The sequence below is a fragment of the Rhipicephalus sanguineus genome, chromosome 8 (assembly GCF_013339695.2).
Source record: "Rhipicephalus sanguineus isolate Rsan-2018 chromosome 8, BIME_Rsan_1.4, whole genome shotgun sequence".
Classification (NCBI taxonomy): domain Eukaryota; kingdom Metazoa; phylum Arthropoda; class Arachnida; order Ixodida; family Ixodidae; genus Rhipicephalus; species Rhipicephalus sanguineus.
The window spans coordinates 17,584,518-17,604,261 of NC_051183.1; the positions used below are offsets into that span (position 1 = coordinate 17,584,518).

General features: G+C 38.5%; 1 protein-coding gene across 3 annotated transcripts in view; it reads left to right on the plus strand.

The window, feature by feature from the left end:
- Positions 1 to 19,744, plus strand: part of LOC119401487 (cingulin) — a 43,031-nt gene that overhangs the window by 20,258 nt on the left and 3,029 nt on the right. The window contains exons 13-18 of one of the 3 annotated variants that reach the window (XR_005185447.2): positions 49 to 77; positions 11,512 to 11,581; positions 12,964 to 13,041; positions 14,685 to 14,747; positions 15,373 to 15,464; positions 17,067 to 17,185. Coding sequence is in view for 2 of the 3 variants with exons in the window: in XM_037668330.2 (XP_037524258.1) it covers positions 49 to 77; positions 11,512 to 11,581; positions 12,964 to 13,041; positions 14,685 to 14,747; positions 15,373 to 15,464; positions 17,067 to 17,130 (396 nt within the window). In the remaining variant the exon portion in view is untranslated. Of the gene's footprint in view, positions 1 to 48; positions 78 to 11,511; positions 11,582 to 12,963; positions 13,042 to 14,684; positions 14,748 to 15,372; positions 15,465 to 17,066; positions 19,291 to 19,744 lie in introns of those variants that run through there. The other 2 variants (XM_037668330.2, XM_037668331.2) reach the window with 2 other exon arrangements.

Below are 19,744 nucleotides of genomic sequence, written 5' to 3' on the forward strand. Positions count from 1 at the left end.
TGCTGAAACAGAGAAGTATTTCATCTGACGAATCAATTTCTCTTTCAGACTCAAGTGTTGAAGAGACTGGATCAAATGTGAGTTGTAACTCTGGTCTAGTAACGTTTATTTTAGCAATAGAGAGAGATTTTTGAGGAGAAACTAGGTCTGTGGGACCATCTCTCAAACAGAATTTAAAAGAAATTTTAATGGAGTTTTGTCATGTCTTTGTGAAACGGAACTTGACATGCAATGTTCTGTCATGGCAAAAATAAATTGCATCTGTGTTTCGAGGGAGCTGGAGACTTAACACAGCAAGTTTCAGGAAATTTGATTGAACTAATGTGTCCAAAATTGGAAATGATACTTCAAATATCAGTCATCACAGCAACATTATGATGCCTTGGTTTGTAGGTGAAATTCAGAAGTGAAATTTTTCTCTAAAAATGAAGTGCATTTGTATTCCAAAGGAGCTGGAGACTTAACACAGCAAGTTTCAGGAAATTTGATTGAACTAATGTGTCCAAAATTGGAAATGATACTTCAAATATCAGTCATCACAGCAACATTATGATGCCTTGGTTTGGAGGTGAAATTCAGAAGTGAAATTTTTCTCTAAAAATGAAGTGCATTTGTATTCCAAAGGAGCTGGAGACTTAACACAGCAAGTTTCAGGAAATTTGATTGAGCTAATGTGTCCAAAATTGGAAATAATTCTTCAAATATCAGTCATCACAGCATCATAACGGTGCCTTGGTTTGATCATGAACTTCAATAGTGAAACTTATCTGCAAAAATGAATTACATTTGTGTTCCAAGGGAGCTGGGGACTTAACACAGCAAGTTTCAGGAAATTTGATTGAGCCAATGTGGCCGAAATTGGAAATACTACTTAAATTTCAGTCTTTGCAGCAACTGTACAATGTCTTGTTTTGGGGGAAAAATTCGGAAGTGAAACTTTTTCTGCAAAAATGAATTACATTTGTGTTTCAAGGGAGCTGGAGACTTAACACAGCAAGTTTCAGGAAGTTTGATTGAGCTAATGTGTCCAAAATTGGAAATGATACTTCCAATATCAGTCATCACAGCAACATTATGATGCCTTGGTTTGGAGGTGAAATTCAGAAGTGAGATTTTTCTCTAAAAATGAAGTGCATTTGTATTCCAAAGGAGCTGGAGACTTAACACAGCAAGTTTCAGGAAATTTGATTGAGCTAATGTGTCCAAAATTGGAAATAATACTTCAAATATCAGTCATCACAGCATCATAACGGTGCCTTGGTTTGATCATGAACTTCAATAGTGAAACTTATCTGCAAAAATGAATTACACTTGTGTTCCAAGGGAGCTGGGGACTTAACACAGCAAGTTTCAGGAAATTTGATTGAGCCAATGTGGCCGAAATTGGAAATACTACTTAAATTTCAGTCTTTGCAGCAACTGTACAATGTCTTGTTTTTGGGGAAAAATTCGGAAGTGAAACTTTTTCTGCAAAAATGAATTACATTTGTGTTTCAAGGGAGCTGGAGACTTAACACAGCAAGTTTCAGGAAGTTTGATTCAGCTAATGTGTCCAAAATTGGAAATAATACTTCAAATATCAGTCATCACAGCAACAGTACGATGCCTTGGTTTGATCATGAACTTCATTAGGGGAACTTATCTGGAAAAATGAATTGCATCTGTGTTCCAAGGGAGCTGGAGACTTAACACAGCAAGTTTCAGGAAATTTGATTGAGCCAATGTGGCCGAAATTGGAAATACTACTTAAATTTCAGTCTTTGCAGCAACTGTACAATGTCTTGTTTTTGGGGAAAAATTCGAAAGTGAAACTTTTTTCTGCAAAAATGAATTACATTTGTGTTTCAAGGGAGCTGGAGACTTAACACAGCAAGTTTCAGGAAGTTTGATTGAGCTAATGTGTCCAAAATTGGAAATAATACTTCAAATATCAGTCATCACAGCAACAGTACGATGCCTTGGTTTGATCATGAACTTCATTAGGGGAACTTATCTGGAAAAATGTATTGCATCTGTGTTCCAAGGGAGCTGGAGACTTAACACAGCAACTTTCAGGAAATTTGATTGAGCCAATGTGGTCGAAATTGGAAATACTACTTAAATTTCAGTCTTTGCAGCAACTGTACAATGTCTTGTTTTTGGGGAAAAATTCGGAAGTGAAACTTTTTCTGCAAAAATGAATTACATTTGTGTTCCAAGGGAGCTGGAGACTTAACACAGCAAGTTTCAGGAAATTTGATTGAGCCAATGTGGCCGAAATTGGAAATACTACTTAAATTTCAGTCTTTGCAGCAACTGTACAATGTCTTGTTTTTGGGGAAAAATTCGGAAGTGAAACTTTTTCTGCAAAAATGAATTACATTTGTGTTCCAAGGGAGCTGGAGACTTAACACAGCAAGTTTCAGGAAATTTGATTGAGCCAATGTGGCCGAAATTGGAAATACTACTTAAATTTCAGTCTTTGCAGCAACTGTACAATGTCTTGTTTTGGGGAAAAATTCGGAAGTGAAACTTTTTCTGCAAAAATGAATTACATTTGTGTTTCAAGGGAGCTGGAGACTTAACACAGCAAGTTTCAGGAAGTTTGATTGAGCTAATGTGTCCAAAATTGGAAATAATACTTCCAATATCAGTCATCACAGCAACATTATGATGCCTTGGTTTGGAGGTGAAATTCAGAAGTGAAATTTTTCTCTAAAAATGAAGTGCATTTGTATTCCAAAGGAGCTGGAGACTTAACACAGCAAGTTTCAGGAAATTTGATTGAGCTAATGTGTCCAAAATTGGAAATAATACTTCAAATATCAGTCATCACAGCATCATAACGGTGCCTTGGTTTGATCATGAACTTCAATAGTGAAACTTATCTGCAAAAATGAATTACATTTGTGTTCCAAGGGAGCTGGGGACTTAACACAGCAAGTTTCAGGAAATTTGATTGAGCCAATGTGGCCGAAATTGGAAATACTACTTAAATTTCAGTCTTTGCAGCAACTGTACAATGTCTTGTTTTTGGGGAAAAATTCGGAAGTGAAACTTTTTCTGCAAAAATGAATTACATTTGTGTTTCAAGGGAGCTGGAGACTTAACACAGCAAGTTTCAGGAAGTTTGATTGAGCTAATGTGTCCAAAATTGGAAATAATACTTCAAATATCAGTCATCACAGCAACAGTACGATGCCTTGGTTTGATCATGAAATTCATAAGGGGAACTTATCTGGAAAAATGAATTGCATCTGTGTTCCAAGGGAGCTGGAGACTTAACACAGCAAGTTTCAGGAAATTTGATTGAGCCAATGTGGCCGAAATTGGAAATACTACTTAAATTTCAGTCTTTGCAGCAACTGTACAATGTCTTGTTTTTGGGGAAAAATTCGGAAGTGAAACTTTTTCTGCAAAAATGAATTACATTTGTGTTTCAAGGGAGCTGGAGACTTAACACAGCAAGTTTCAGGAAGTTTGATTGAGCTAATGTGTCCAAAATTGGAAATGATACTTCAAATATCAGTCATCACAGCAACATTATGATGCCTTGGTTTGGAGGTGAAATTCAGAAGTGAAATTTTTCTCTAAAAATGAAGTGCATTTGTATTCCAAAGGAGCTGGAGACTTAACACAGCAAGTTTCAGGAAATTTGATTGAGCTAATGTGTCCAAAATTGGAAATAATACTTCAAATATCAGTCATCACAGCATCATAACGGTGCCTTGGTTTGATCATGAACTTCAATAGTGAAACTTATCTGCAAAAATGAATTACATTTGTGTTCCAAGGGAGCTGGGGACTTAACACAGCAAGTTTCAGGAAATTTGATTGAGCCAATGTGGCCGAAATTGGAAATACTACTTAAATTTCAGTCTTTGCAGCAACTGTACAATGTCTTGTTTTTGGGGAAAAATTCGGAAGTGAAACTTTTTCTGCAAAAATGAATTACATTTGTGTTTCAAGGGAGCTGGAGACTTAACACAGCAAGTTTCAGGATGGCGCTCTTTGGCCATCAATTGGCCCTTGCGCCACTAAACACCACATACAGCAAGTTTCAGGAAGTTTGATTGAGCTAATGTGTCCAAAATTGGAAATAATACTTCAAATATCAGTCATCACAGCAACAGTACGATGCCTTGGTTTGATCATGAACTTCATTAGGGGAACTTATCTGGAAAAATGAATTGCATCTGTGTTCCAAGGGAGCTGGAGACTTAACACAGCAAGTTTCAGGAAATTTGATTGAGCCAATGTGGCCGAAATTGGAAATACTACTTAAATTTCAGTCTTTGCAGCAACTGTACAATGTCTTGTTTTTGGGGAAAAATTCGAAAGTGAAACTTTTTCTGCAAAAATGAATTACATTTGTGTTTCAAGGGAGCTGGAGACTTAACACAGCAAGTTTCAGGAAGTTTGATTGAGCTAATGTGTCCAAAATTGGAAATAATACTTCAAATATCAGTCATCACAGCAACAGTACGATGCCTTGGTTTGATCATGAACTTCATTAGGGGAACTTATCTGGAAAAATGTATTGCATCTGTGTTCCAAGGGAGCTGGAGACTTAACACAGCAACTTTCAGGAAATTTGATTGAGCCAATGTGGTCGAAATTGGAAATACTACTTAAATTTCAGTCTTTGCAGCAACTGTACAATGTCTTGTTTTTGGGGAAAAATTCGGAAGTGAAACTTTTTCTGCAAAAATGAATTACATTTGTGTTCCAAGGGAGCTGGAGACTTAACACAGCAAGTTTCAGGAAATTTGATTGAGCCAATGTGGCCGAAATTGGAAATACTACTTAAATTTCAGTCTTTGCAGCAACTGTACAATGTCTTGTTTTTGGGGAAAAATTCGGAAGTGAAACTTTTTCTGCAAAAATGAATTACATTTGTGTTCCAAGGGAGCTGGGGACTTAACACAGCAAGTTTCAGGAAATTTGATTGAGCCAATGTGGCCGAAATTGGAAATACTACTTAAATTTCAGTCTTTGCAGCAACTGTACAATGTCTTGTTTTTGGGGAAAAATTCGGAAGTGAAACTTTTTCTGCAAAAATGAATTACATTTGTGTTTCAAGGGAGCTGGAGACTTAACACAGCAAGTTTCAGGAAGTTTGATTGAGCTAATGTGTCCAAAATTGGAAATAATACTTCCAATATCAGTCATCACAGCAACATTATGATGCCTTGGTTTGGAGGTGAAATTCAGAAGTGAAATTTTTCTCTAAAAATGAAGTGCATTTGTATTCCAAAGGAGCTGGAGACTTAACACAGCAAGTTTCAGGAAATTTGATTGAGCTAATGTGTCCAAAATTGGAAATAATACTTCAAATATCAGTCATCACAGCATCATAACGGTGCCTTGGTTTGATCATGAACTTCAATAGTGAAACTTATCTGCAAAAATGAATTACATTTGTGTTCCAAGGGAGCTGGGGACTTAACACAGCAAGTTTCAGGAAATTTGATTGAGCCAATGTGGCCGAAATTGGAAATACTACTTAAATTTCAGTCTTTGCAGCAACTGTACAATGTCTTGTTTTTGGGGAAAAATTCGGAAGTGAAACTTTTTCTGCAAAAATGAATTACATTTGTGTTTCAAGGGAGCTGGAGACTTAACACAGCAAGTTTCAGGAAGTTTGATTGAGCTAATGTGTCCAAAATTGGAAATAATACTTCAAATATCAGTCATCACAGCAACAGTACGATGCCTTGGTTTGATCATGAAATTCATAAGGGGAACTTATCTGGAAAAATGAATTGCATCTGTGTTCCAAGGGAGCTGGAGACTTAACACAGCAAGTTTCAGGAAATTTGATTGAGCCAATGTGGCCGAAATTGGAAATACTACTTAAATTTCAGTCTTTGCAGCAACTGTACAATGTCTTGTTTTTGGGGAAAAATTCGGAAGTGAAACTTTTTCTGCAAAAATGAATTACATTTGTGTTTCAAGGGAGCTGGAGACTTAACACAGCAAGTTTCAGGAAGTTTGATTGAGCTAATGTGTCCAAAATTGGAAATGATACTTCAAATATCAGTCATCACAGCAACATTATGATGCCTTGGTTTGGAGGTGAAATTCAGAAGTGAAATTTTTCTCTAAAAATGAAGTGCATTTGTATTCCAAAGGAGCTGGAGACTTAACACAGCAAGTTTCAGGAAATTTGATTGAGCTAATGTGTCCAAAATTGGAAATAATACTTCAAATATCAGTCATCACAGCATCATAACGGTGCCTTGGTTTGATCATGAACTTCAATAGTGAAACTTATCTGCAAAAATGAATTACATTTGTGTTCCAAGGGAGCTGGGGACTTAACACAGCAAGTTTCAGGAAATTTGATTGAGCCAATGTGGCCGAAATTGGAAATACTACTTAAATTTCAGTCTTTGCAGCAACTGTACAATGTCTTGTTTTTGGGGAAAAATTCGGAAGTGAAACTTTTTCTGCAAAAATGAATTACATTTGTGTTTCAAGGGAGCTGGAGACTTAACACAGCAAGTTTCAGGAAGTTTGATTGAGCTAATGTGTCCAAAATTGGAAATAATACTTCAAATATCAGTCATCACAGCAACAGTACGATGCCTTGGTTTGATCATGAACTTCATTAGGGGAACTTATCTGGAAAAATGAATTGCATCTGTGTTCCAAGGGAGCTGGAGACTTAACACAGCAAGTTTCAGGAAATTTGATTGAGCCAATGTGGCCGAAATTGGAAATACTACTTAAATTTCAGTCTTTGCAGCAACTGTACAATGTCTTGTTTTTGGGGAAAAATTCGAAAGTGAAACTTTTTCTGCAAAAATGAATTACATTTGTGTTTCAAGGGAGCTGGAGACTTAACACAGCAAGTTTCAGGAAGTTTGATTGAGCTAATGTGTCCAAAATTGGAAATAATACTTCAAATATCAGTCATCACAGCAACAGTACGATGCCTTGGTTTGATCATGAACTTCATTAGGGGAACTTATCTGGAAAAATGTATTGCATCTGTGTTCCAAGGGAGCTGGAGACTTAACACAGCAAGTTTCAGGAAATTTGATTGAGCCAATGTGGTCGAAATTGGAAATACTACTTAAATTTCAGTCTTTGCAGCAACTGTACAATGTCTTGTTTTTGGGGAAAAATTCGGAAGTGAAACTTTTTCTGCAAAAATGAATTACATTTGTGTTCCAAGGGAGCTGGAGACTTAACACAGCAAGTTTCAGGAAATTTGATTGAGCCAATGTGGCCGAAATTGGAAATACTACTTAAATTTCAGTCTTTGCAGCAACTGTACAATGTCTTGTTTTTGGGGAAAAATTCGGAAGTGAAACTTTTTCTGCAAAAATGAATTACATTTGTGTTCCAAGGGAGCTGGGGACTTAACACAGCAAGTTTCAGGAAATTTGATTGAGCCACTGTGGCCGAAATTGGAAATACTACTTAAATTTCAGTCTTTGCAGCAACTGTACAATGTCTTGTTTTTGGGGAAAAATTCGGAAGTGAAACTTTTTCTGCAAAAATGAATTACATTTGTGTTTCAAGGGAGCTGGAGACTTAACACAGCAAGTTTCAGGAAGTTTGATTGAGCTAATGTGTCCAAAATTGGAAATAATACTTCAAATATCAGTCATCACAGCAACAGTACGATGCCTTGGTTTGATCATGAACTTCATTAGGGGAACTTATCTGGAAAAATGAATTGCATCTGTGTTCCAAGGGAGCTGGAGACTTAACACAGCAAGTTTCAGGAAATTTGATTGAGCCAATGTGGCCGAAATTGGAAATACTACTTAAATTTCAGTCTTTGCAGCAACTGTACAATGTCTTGTTTTTGGGGAAAAATTCGAAAGTGACACTTTTTCTGCAAAAATGAATTACATTTGTGTTTCAAGGGAGCTGGAGACTTAACACAGCAAGTTTCAGGAAGTTTGATTGAGCTAATGTGTCCAAAATTGGAAATAATACTTCAAATATCAGTCATCACAGCAACAGTACGATGCCTTGGTTTGATCATGAACTTCATTAGGGGAACTTATCTGGAAAAATGTATTGCATCTGTGTTCCAAGGGAGCTGGAGACTTAACACAGCAAGTTTCAGGAAATTTGATTGAGCCAATGTGGTCGAAATTGGAAATACTACTTAAATTTCAGTCTTTGCAGCAACTGTACAATGTCTTGTTTTTGGGGAAAAATTCGGAAGTGAAACTTTTTCTGCAAAAATGAATTACATTTGTGTTCCAAGGGAGCTGGAGACTTAACACAGCAAGTTTCAGGAAATTTGATTGAGCCAATGTGGCCGAAATTGGAAATACTACTTAAATTTCAGTCTTTGCAGCAACTGTACAATGTCTTGTTTTTGGGGAAAAATTCGGAAGTGAAACTTTTTCTGCAAAAATGAATTACATTTGTGTTCCAAGGGAGCTGGGGACTTAACACAGCAAGTTTCAGGAAATTTGATTGAGCCAATGTGGCCGAAATTGGAAATACTACTTAAATTTCAGTCTTTGCAGCAACTGTACAATGTCTTGTTTTTGGGGAAAAATTCGGAAGTGAAACTTTTTCTGCAAAAATGAATTACATTTGTGTTTCAAGGGAGCTGGAGACTTAACACAGCAAGTTTCAAGAAGTTTGATTGAGCTAATGTGTCCAAAATTGGAAATAATACTTCAAATATCAGTCATCACAGCAACAGTACGATGCCTTGGTTTGATCATGAACTTCATTAGGGGAACTTATCTGGAAAAATGAATTGCATCTGTGTTCCAAGGGAGCTGGAGACTTAACACAGCAAGTTTCAGGAAATTTGATTGAGCCAATGTGGCCGAAATTGGAAATACTACTTAAATTTCAGTCTTTGCAGCAACTGTACAATGTCTTGTTTTTGGGGAAAAATTCGGAAGTGAAACTTTTTCTGCAAAAATGAATTACATTTGTGTTTCAAGGGAGCTGGAGACTTAACACAGCAAGTTTCAGGAAGTTTGATTGAGCTAATGTGTCCAAAATTGGAAATAATACTTCAAATATCAGTCATCACAGCAACAGTACGATGCCTTAATTTGATCATGAACTTCATTAGGGGAACTTATCTGGAAAAATGAATTGCATCTGTGTTCCAAGGGAGCTGGAGACTTAACACAGCAAGTTTCAGGAAATTTGATTGAGCCAATGTGGCCGAAATTGGAAATACTACTTAAATTTCAGTCTTTGCAGCAACTGTACAATGTCTTGTTTTTGGGGAAAAATTCGGAAGTGAAACTTTTTCTGCAAAAATGAATTACATTTGTGTTCCAAGGGAGCGGGGGACTTAACACAGCAAGTTTCAGGAAATTTGATTGAGCCAATGTGGCCGAAATTGGAAATACTACTTAAATTTCAGTCTTTGCAGCAACTGTACAATGTCTTGTTTTTGGGGAAAAATTCGGAAGTGAAACTTTTTCTGCAAAAATGAATTACATTTGTGTTTCAAGGGAGCTGGAGACTTAACACAGCAAGTTTCAGGAAGTTTGATTGAGCTAATGTGTCCAAAATTGGAAATAATACTTCAAATATCAGTCATCACAGCAACAGTACGATGCCTTGGTTTGATCATGAACTTCATTAGGGGAACTTATCTGGAAAAATGAATTGCATCTGTGTTCCAAGGGAGCTGGAGACTTAACACAGCAAGTTTCAGGAAATTTGATTGAGCCAATCTGGCCGAAATTGGAAATACTACTTAAATTTCAGTCTTTGCAGCAACTGTACAATGCCTTGTTTTTGGGCAAAAATTCGGAAGTGAAACTTTTTCTGCAAAAATGAATTACATTTGTGTTCCAAGGGAGCTGGAGACTTAACACAGCAAGTTTCAGGAAATTTGATTGAGCTAATGTGTCCAAAATTGGAAATAATACTTCAAATATCAGTCATCACAGCAACAGTACGATGCCTTGGTTTGATCATGAACTTCATTAGGGGAACTTATCTGGAAAAATGAATTGCATCTGTGTTCCAAGGGAGCTGGAGACTTAACACAGCAAGTTTCAGGGAATTTGATTGAGCTAATGTGTCCAAAATTGGAAATAATACTTCAAATATCAGTCATCACAGCAACAGTACGATGCCTTGGTTTGATCATGAACTTCATTAGGGGAACTTATCTGGAAAAATGAATTGCATCTGTGTTCCAAGGGAGCTGGAGACTTAACACAGCAAGTTTCAGGAAATTTGATTGAGCTAATGTGTCCAAAATTGGAAATAATACTTCAAATATCAGTCATCACAGCAACAGTACGATGCCTTGGTTTGATCATGAACTTCATTAGGGGAACTTATCTGGAAAAATGAATTGCATCTGTGTTCCAAGGGAGCTGGAGACTTAACACAGCAAGTTTCAGGAAATTTGATTGAGCTAATGTGTCCAAAATTGGAAATAATACTTCAAATATCAGTCATCACAGCAACAGTACGATGCCTTGGTTTGATCATGAACTTCATTAGGGGAACTTATCTGGAAAAATGAATTGCATCTGTGTTCCAAGGGAGCTGGAGACTTAACACAGCAAGTTTCAGGAAATTTGATTGAGCTAATGTGTCCAAAATTGGAAATAATACTTCAAATATCAGTCATCACAGCAACAGTACGATGCCTTGGTTTGATCATGAACTTCATTAGGGGAACTTATCTGGAAAAATGAATTGCATCTGTGTTCCAAGGGAGCTGGAGACTTAACACAGCAAGTTTCAGGAAATTTGATTGAACTAATGTGTCCAAAATTGGAAATGATACTTCAAATATCAGTCATCACAGCAACATTATGATGCCTTGGTTTGGAGGCGAAATTCAGAAGTGAAATTTTTCTCTAAAAATGAAGTGCATTTGTGTTCCAAAGGAGCTGGAGACTTAACACAGCAAGTTTCAGGAAATTTGATTGAGCCAATGTGGCCGAAATTGGAAATACTACTTAAATTTCAGTCTTTGCAGCAACTGTACAATGCCTTGTTTTTGGGCAAAAATTCGGAAGTGAAACTTTTTCTCGAAAAATGAATTACAATTGTGTTCCATAGGAGCTGGAGACTAAATGTGGCAAGTTTCAGGAAATTTTATTTCGTCAGTGTGGCAAAAATTGGAAACAATACTTCAAATTTTCGCTACACCAGCAATGTTACGGTACCTTGGTTTAGGTCTAAAGTTCAAAAGTAAAACTTTCACCTCCACCTTCTTTTTTGTATTGAACCTTTGATAGCTAATTGACAATAATAGCACTTAAGAAGAATGATGCACCATTGTAAACAAATTTATTGTCAAACAACCTCTTTAGCTTGAACACATGTACTGTTTAATTAGCTTGCACGTCGTTGCTGCATCATGTAGAATACCCTGTAGCCATGTAAATTCATGTTTTCGTTTAAAAAGCAGGTGTAGACAATGACTTCAGTTTGAAATTGTGTACCATTGCACGCATCAAGTTTCAAGTGTAATTGGACCAATTCAAGAAAGCTTTGGTCATTGTGCATACAAATGAATATGTGTGTTGCTTCCTTTTTATTTTTATGCTTTTATAGGCTGAAGGAGTCGGAAGGGAAAGTGGAAAAGCTGACTCAAGTGAAACTTGAAAAGCAGAAGAGCTACCAGGTAGGCATGCTTTGCCACTTATGTTCAGCACACGAACATTGGTATTGCGTCTCAGTGTGGACCAAAATGAAAACTTTCTCAAACTCGCGATTTTGTCTTCCAAGATTTACAATTTTCAGTGGTCTGAAAATATTTTCTTTTCTGGAAAAATACCTCCCGTAGAGTAAGTATTGATTACTGGGGTATTCATACATATAACGGTATTACCAGGGAAAAAATGCAAACATAGAACATTTTGTGGAGGTGTATATGGCAGAAAAATTGCAGTAATATTAGTGAGATCTGAAAACCTTATGCAAACGCCTTTGCTTAATATGTACACCAATATTGGCATGGAAACAAGAAACGATACTCTAAGATTAAATTTTTAACAAACGTCACTCAGACGGCATTCTGCGAAATTCGGAACACTCCCATGTTACCAAAAATTTTTTTCTCCAAAATATTGTAGCAGTTTACTGTTTTCCACGGAAGAAATCAGCACAATTTTTTTCGATGACATTTGAGATGGTCGCGAAAACGGCTGGGACGTTTGCCATGGAATGAGCTAATCAGTCTTTTGCTGGGGTTAAGCGGAGATACTGGTCTTTCAAATAAGAAATTTTAGTTTTTATCATATACAAAAAAATTTTCAGGCAAAGTATAATTTATTCTGTTAAAGGTAGATAAGCAATTGATTTCTTCATCTGAAGTGGTTTGAGATAATATATTAGGAGAAGTCAATTTGCCCAACTTTTCTGCAATATTATCATTCAATATACTAGAAAAATTTGTATGGGCATTTTCTAGAACAATCGCAGATCAGCTCTACTTGTATAAAAGTTATTGCCGTGTGTAATGTGGTGGTTGGGAACCTCAGAATTTTTGTCATTTGTATCGCCAAATAAATTTTTTCGTAAACGATATAATCGATTCATTTGATTGTGTGTAGGTACTCGCAAGTTTTCAATTGCAACAATAATCATTGAAATCTGACTACTACATCAAAAGATAATGTGGGCAACAGCACAGCAAATAGGAGAAAAGTGCCTTTTTTTTGGGGGGGGGGGGGGCATCAGCGAGTGAAAACTCTCGTGAAGCTGACTTTAGAGCTGAATAACAGAAATAAGTACTCATCAGAAGGTTTTGTTATTGCAGCAATAGATTCTCTTGGACTTCTAGATTGCGAAGAAAGAAAAATGTCTCAGAAAGTATATTTTTTGTGATATTTTGGTCCAGATGACCGGTGTCTCCCTTCAAGCGCAGTGATTGTTCTCCTTGGCAACTCTATAACTCCAGCTGCTTCCCCGCACATTTTGACTGAAGGTTTTATGCTAAGGTGCTATCTTGGGACAGTCGGTCTGGCTAAAAAGTTTATTGGCTCTCGTATACTTCTCTTGCAGGATTTTGTGCAGTATGTTGGAGAAAAGCTCGATTTCGTTGTTGGATTGCTTTCTATACGCTCTGCGGACACCTTTCAAGTGAGTAACTGCTTTATGCTGTGAATGAAGGAAGGGAATTGATCAAGGGCTCATTTCTTTGTTATGTACGACCTAATGAAACCCACAGACAGTGAAGCCAAGGATAGTATAGAGGCATTATTGATAGTCCTTAACTGTAATGTGGTAATTATGATTTAACTCTAAAGAAGTTAAGGTGGACGAAAAAACCAACTTGCCGCTGGTAGGTATCAAATCTAAAACCTTCGAATAACGCGTCTGATGCTTTACCAATTGAGCTACAGCGGCGGTCATCCTCCCGTCCACTTTACTGGGTATTTCTGTGCATGTAAACCTGCTACTGTTAGCCAACGCCTCTTGCAGTCGTGACGGCAATTGTGGAACACTGCTTTGTTGCCAGCTGGCGTCATGTAGCATGTGATCGTTTTACGAGCTGGCAGCTTACTAATAATTTCTCGCACACTATCTGAAGGCATCAAGTGTGGCATCAAGTCACTTGGTAGAGCATTGGACATGTTATGCGAAGGTTGTAGGTTCAGTCCCTACCAGCTGCAAGTTGTCTTTTTGTCCACATTTTCTTTACATTTATATAATAATTAACCACATTTCAGTTAAAGACTACAAATAATGCCCCTATACTTTTGTTGGCTTCATTGCCTGATGGTTTCATTGGGTTGCTTCATGCAGTAAATGATCAGTAGTCTTTTATGCAGTCCTCATTAACACGCAGTACCGCTTCTTCCCCCCCAATTCTGATTTTCTCCTCGCTGCTCTACAACTTTTATATACCGGGTGTTTCAAGAAATGTGTCCAAAAAAAAAAATCAGGGAAATGACATATTTGTTGGAGGCCTTCACAGTTACTTCTTCTGTATTCGCAGGCATCTTGTGACAGTAATTAAGAAGGCTAAGTTAATTAACTTTTTCATTAGTGGATTTAGGCGGTTATGTCGAATGGGAGAATTGAGGTCCTTCATGCCAGGAACCCATTGCAGCTTTGAGATTTAGAAAAAGTGACCACTAATAATAATTGCGAAGCAATAAAGTTAAACCAAATTCAGTGGCGAAACCGAGACTGAGACGTGGAAAAGCGCAACTGCCATATTCTTATGAGATGTAAAGAATGAGTGAGCGTCGTTACATCAACCATCAACTGATTTCGTTGCATGGGTGTGCGGGCTGTGCTTGCAACTATAGCATGCATGGTGCGCATACGTTAACAAATGCGGATAAAGTACACCTCTGTAAACGTTGTTTTGAACAGTGACGCCATTCTGGTCGTCAGCTTATTGTGCTTATTGGTGCTTCGGCTTCGGTTTTGCCATTAAATTTGGCTGAATTTCACTACGCCACAATAATTACTAGAGGCCGCTTTTTCTGAATCTCGAAGTTGCCATGGGCTCTGCATAAAGAACTTCAATTCTCCCATTTTACATAGCCGTCTAACTCTCTTAATTAAAGAAGTAATTAATTTAACTTTCTTAATTACTGTCCCAAATGAAGTCTTTAGCAATCTTAAGATGCTTGCCACGATGGAAAAAGCAATTGTGAAGAAAGCGAGCACATATCAGATTTTCGTGATTTTTGAGGATTTTGGACACATTTCTTGAAACGCCGATGTATTAAATAAAATTTCCTAAACTATGCACATATGTCGTTTTACAGGCTTTGTTTGCCTCTGAACTTGCTGGGAAGCGGCCACTGTCTTTCCAGGTGGCAGAAATTAAGGTGAAACAACATTACGATTTCGCACTTGAATGAAAAGCACATAACGCATGTTTAGTGTGCATCATTTATGAAAATTTATTAAATTGTTATTGCACTGTACAGCTACTGCAACAACAAGCTGCAATCCGTTGATTGCATTGTGTTTCATAAAATAATTAATTTGAGAGGTAATTATTGGTTTCTTAATTTTCAAGATTCATTTGGGTTTCTTGCTCATGTAATGTCCACTACTCTGACTCATCAAGCTTGACTGCGGCAATAGTGGCTTTTATCACAAGGCACTTTTAAACATTCTATACTAAAAAAAAAGATTACCTGCTATGTATGTGCAAGAAACTTTAAGCGTCTATTTTGCAGTTGTGTCCATTGAAAATGCTGACGTCACGTTTGCTTCCAGACTATGCGTTTGATGTCCTTGGGACATTCTCTTTCAATTCTATCTCCTACATTGTGGCAGAACTGTGCAAAATATGGGACAGTTAACACACAGGACACAGCACTGTGTCCTGTGTGTTGGTTGTCCTATTTCTTGCGCTGTTCTGCCACAGTGTTCATGAACCAACTAGCCCGCCTAAGAAACTTATTTGCTAATTAATGTCATTTTGTTTCTTTGTTACCATTGCAGAGCAAGTTTCACTGGGTATTGCAAGAAATACGGTCCCTGTGTCTCGGTGAGGCTGAGTTGAAAGCGCAATCCATTTCCTATCCATCACAGGCGTAAGCTTGCTTCAAGTTTTCTATTTTTTGACAGCATGTTGCGTTCACTGACAAGTGCTTTGTCATTGTGTCCATATATGCAAGCACGGGGGTTCCATAATGTAAGACATTATACGGAAAGTAATGACACTGATACTCGACCTAATCAGTTGAAGTGAATAACTTAAATAGCAGAATTTAACGTAATGCATATAGAACAGACAACGGGCAGTCAGAGCAATTGAGTGGACGCCAAGCGATGGGAAATGCAGCAAAGTACGGCACTGAGTTAGTTGGAGTGACAAAATAAAGAAGTTTATGACACAAAATGAAATTAGTTGGTACAAAGTAGTGTAAAATGGAGATCATCAGGAGGGGGCCTTGTTGTACACTGGACACAAAATGGGCTGACAATAATGCTAATGACAAACAATACAGAAGGCCACAAGGAAAATAACCACAGAAATCAGCGCCGAGTTTGGGGGTTCTTTTTGCTGTGATCTTATGCATTGTTTGTACTGCCACTTCAATTGTGTACATGGGAAGCAAAACGGCATTTAAGAAGCAGTTTTCGAGTCAACACACACGCACGCATGCATTCACATGCACGCACGCGCACACATACACACACAAGCATTTTCTGATCTTAAAATGCTTGGCACTCTGAATCCGTTGCGCATGTTTACTTGAAATGTTAAAGAAACCATCATAGGTGGTTTAGGGTTAAAGGGGCCGACAACTGGCCAGAACATCTGATTAGATCCTTGTAGAAATGAAAAGATCGTGAAATATAGTGAGAGATTCCAGCATCCTCTTCGCATCATGAGTAGGACTTATATTTTTAAATCGTGTTTGAAAGTAACAAAAAACCGGTATGTCGCGCCGCCTAGAGGAAGAGCCTTGAAGCTAGATTATTGAGTCGATCATTTTGCTGTATGTAGTCATGTAGTCTAATGCTGTCATGCGCGCCATTATCAGTCCTGAAAATTAGAGTATGTATATTATTATGTATCCCCGCTCTATTCTGTGCTGCTTACGAGATAAAAGGAGTTGCATAATGAGAGCGGCGCTGCCTTCGCGGCAGCCAGCAGGACATGTCGAGCCGCGGCGCATGCGCGCGGAGTGCACGCATGCGCAATAAACCACCGCGCTCGAACACGAACCGCTCTCGCGCTGACTGTTTCTAGCATGTGTTGTCATGGGTGTACACGACCTCATATTCACCGCAGCTAGAAAAATTCTGATGACAAATGTTTTGCGGCGTTTTCCACGTTACCATTCCGTGGTTAGACACCCTGACCGGAAAGCTTTCCATTGTGCTAAAGAAAATAGGTACCGTAAAAATTAGTTGTTGCTCCCTTTAAGTGCACATTAAGGACACGTTTGTGTTCCTGTGTAGTTCACTGGTTCATAATGGCCTGTGGAACTACATCCAAGAATTAAATATGTGTTGTGTGGTTTGTCTCTTCCCGCCCTTGGACTTAAGGCGTTATGCTCACAGTGGATTCTTGTCAGTTATCCCGAAGTTTCATCCTAATAAGCTTCAGTTGAGTCCAGCATATGAACTTTGAGATATCAAATGTTACGAATTATTTAATCATATAATTTGCTTTTTGTTTGCAGTCACCATTGCAGCTCCAGCGGATCTGATCCGAAGGTGAAGGCAAAAAAGTTCTACCGGTCTTGATACTGCTGCCTTTTGTTCTTTGCGTGCAAGCATCCTTAAGTTACGGATCGCAAAGGTTCGTAATTTGCAGCATCATGCCATGAAATTATTGAGACTCTGGTCTCTTTTTTTTTACTGCAGTAGACTCTCGTTAAACGGAACATGAAAGAACAAGGAAAATGTGTTCCATTTAACAGGTGTCCGTGTACAGGTAGTTGAAAAGCGGTGCAAAATTCAAATACGAAACCATTCATATTAGTGGCAGTTGTTTCACTCAAGCAGCAGTTCCGTTTAATTAAGAGATTTCCATTTACTCAGAGTCTACTGTTCATAATTGTCTGCGTCATGTCGCTAATCATTGATGAATAAGAGCTTGCCCAATCTAGAATTCCTTGGTACGGTTGTTTCATGTGACAGGTTGTCAGGGTGGTGAACAAGTGCTCATGTTTGCAATCTTAGGTGATGGATTTGAACATTGTTCTGTGATGATATGTGCATACGTGATGGAAAATGTAGGAAACAACGTTTTGTTCCTCACATTGTCAGATGAAAATCAATTCAAGTGTGTTGTGATTGTGAAGTTTGCGCAGTGAATTTTGGACCACAGTTTTCAGGTTTTAATTTCTCGACTAAGCTTTGAAGCAACTGAGTTTTTTGTCTTGTAATTTGTGTTCTGTACAATTTTGTTTGCAGGAGTAAATTTGAAAGTGCTTTTTTAATGTGGGAGTGTTTATGATCTCATGATGTAAGAAGTGAAGAAGTTTTCAAGTTTTGATATAACTTTCAGAGGGGCCATGGCACGGTCATTATACTATACCATTTCATCATTGCAACTGGAATTTGAAGTCGCAAATAGTCACACACAGGTAAAAACTAGGCGCTAAATGCACATTTTATCTCAGAATTTCAGTTTGAAAGCGCTTCCTCTAAACTTCTTTCATCATGCCCTGCATGACGTTACAAAATGAGGAGCCAGTAGTATGTGCGCAATACCTCGACGTACATACTTGGACGTGCTTTTTTGCTCACTCTGATGCCCTTGGCATACCAAGGTCATCGCTGCAGAATTGCACCCGCAGTTTCTTCCCTCACATGGTACACGGTGTTTCAAGACTGTGAGCACATTTCGTCACCAGTCATGGTTTTCAAACTGCTGTATGCTTGAACCGACACATTAAAAGGTTGTAAAAATTTGCAGGACGCTTAAGCTTTGCTTTAAGAGTAGAGCATGATAGCGTAATCGGGCCCCGTCCGTATCGCCTTCTCAATCGCTAGCCTAGGTTCGCTTCTCGGTGGACACCTCAAGCGTGCTACATCGAAAGGAACATTTTTGCACTTAAGATGGGCCATTGAAAAATATCCTGAATGTATACTGCAAGTACAGTGCGGCGGATTGCCCATGGTGCCATAATTGCTCCTTCTGCAATTTGGCAAAGTACCCACTACGCATCCGTAATGCAGCACGGGCACATGCACACTTTGTTGATGCTGTTGCTGATAATAACGATTGTGCTCGTGCACATTGTAATTGGTGGGTCTTTTGTGGGTCTTTAAACCAACCACTCATTGTGCAACTCACATGTTTTGATGCCTAGTCTGAGTCTACACTTTTGCCAAGCGATACTACATGCATTAAGGAGTCTCCTCGCACTACGCGACATTCGTGTAGGGTTTTCCCCGAAACAGTATCAAACACGTGTGTTGCTCTATGGTAGAACACCTTCTTGCCATGTAGAAGTCCTGGGTTCGATCTCCACTCTAACAGAAGATTTTTATTATTTAGTTAATTGCATCCTAACGCAAATAAATAAATTCGAATATTCGCTCACAGACACTGCTAATTTTCGGTCACAACCAGCGATGCCAACAATGATGCCGACACCGGAATGTCTGTGAAACGGGCTCTTTAACGCTATCGCATTAATACAGTAGAACCCCGCTGATACGTTTTTGAAGGGACCGTAGGAAATAAACGTAAGAGACGGGAAACGTAAGAGCCGAAAAACAGGAAAAACGGCAAAATATTTAGTGGTACAGAATTTTATTTCAATTCTTACGAGCAGCTCGAAAATTGGCGCGCTCAGCCACGATCTAGTCGATGGATAGAAACGCGGAGCTTAGGACGGCCTCATCCACAGAAATGTAATCAACGTATGTGATTTTTTTAACACCAACAGCTGTAGGCATGAAAGAACTAAGCACACGCAATCACGACCGGCGCGGCGAGTCCGACCGCGAACCGCACGCACGACCATGCGAGCTCCAACCAGCTCGAACTCCTCCCGTTCTCCGACAAATAACGATGATGATGAGTCTACGCCAACGCGATGGCAGAAGTGAATGCCAATCTCGAAGGCCTTGCTTTCGCAAGCAATTACGTCATACACACCATGTTTGTGCAATGCAAATCTCAGAGGCTATGCTTTTGCCAATAGTAAATGCCAATCTCGAAGGCCTTGCTTTCGCGAGCAGTTACGTCATAGACGCCATCTTTGCAATTCGAATCTCGAAGGCCATGCTTTTGTTTGCATCAATTGAAAGATTCTGTTGCTTGCCCCTCTCATGCGGCTAATATTACGGTCAAACGAGGCCAAGCTGCGTGAAAATGCACCATGGCCGCTCTCTTTGGTAGTCA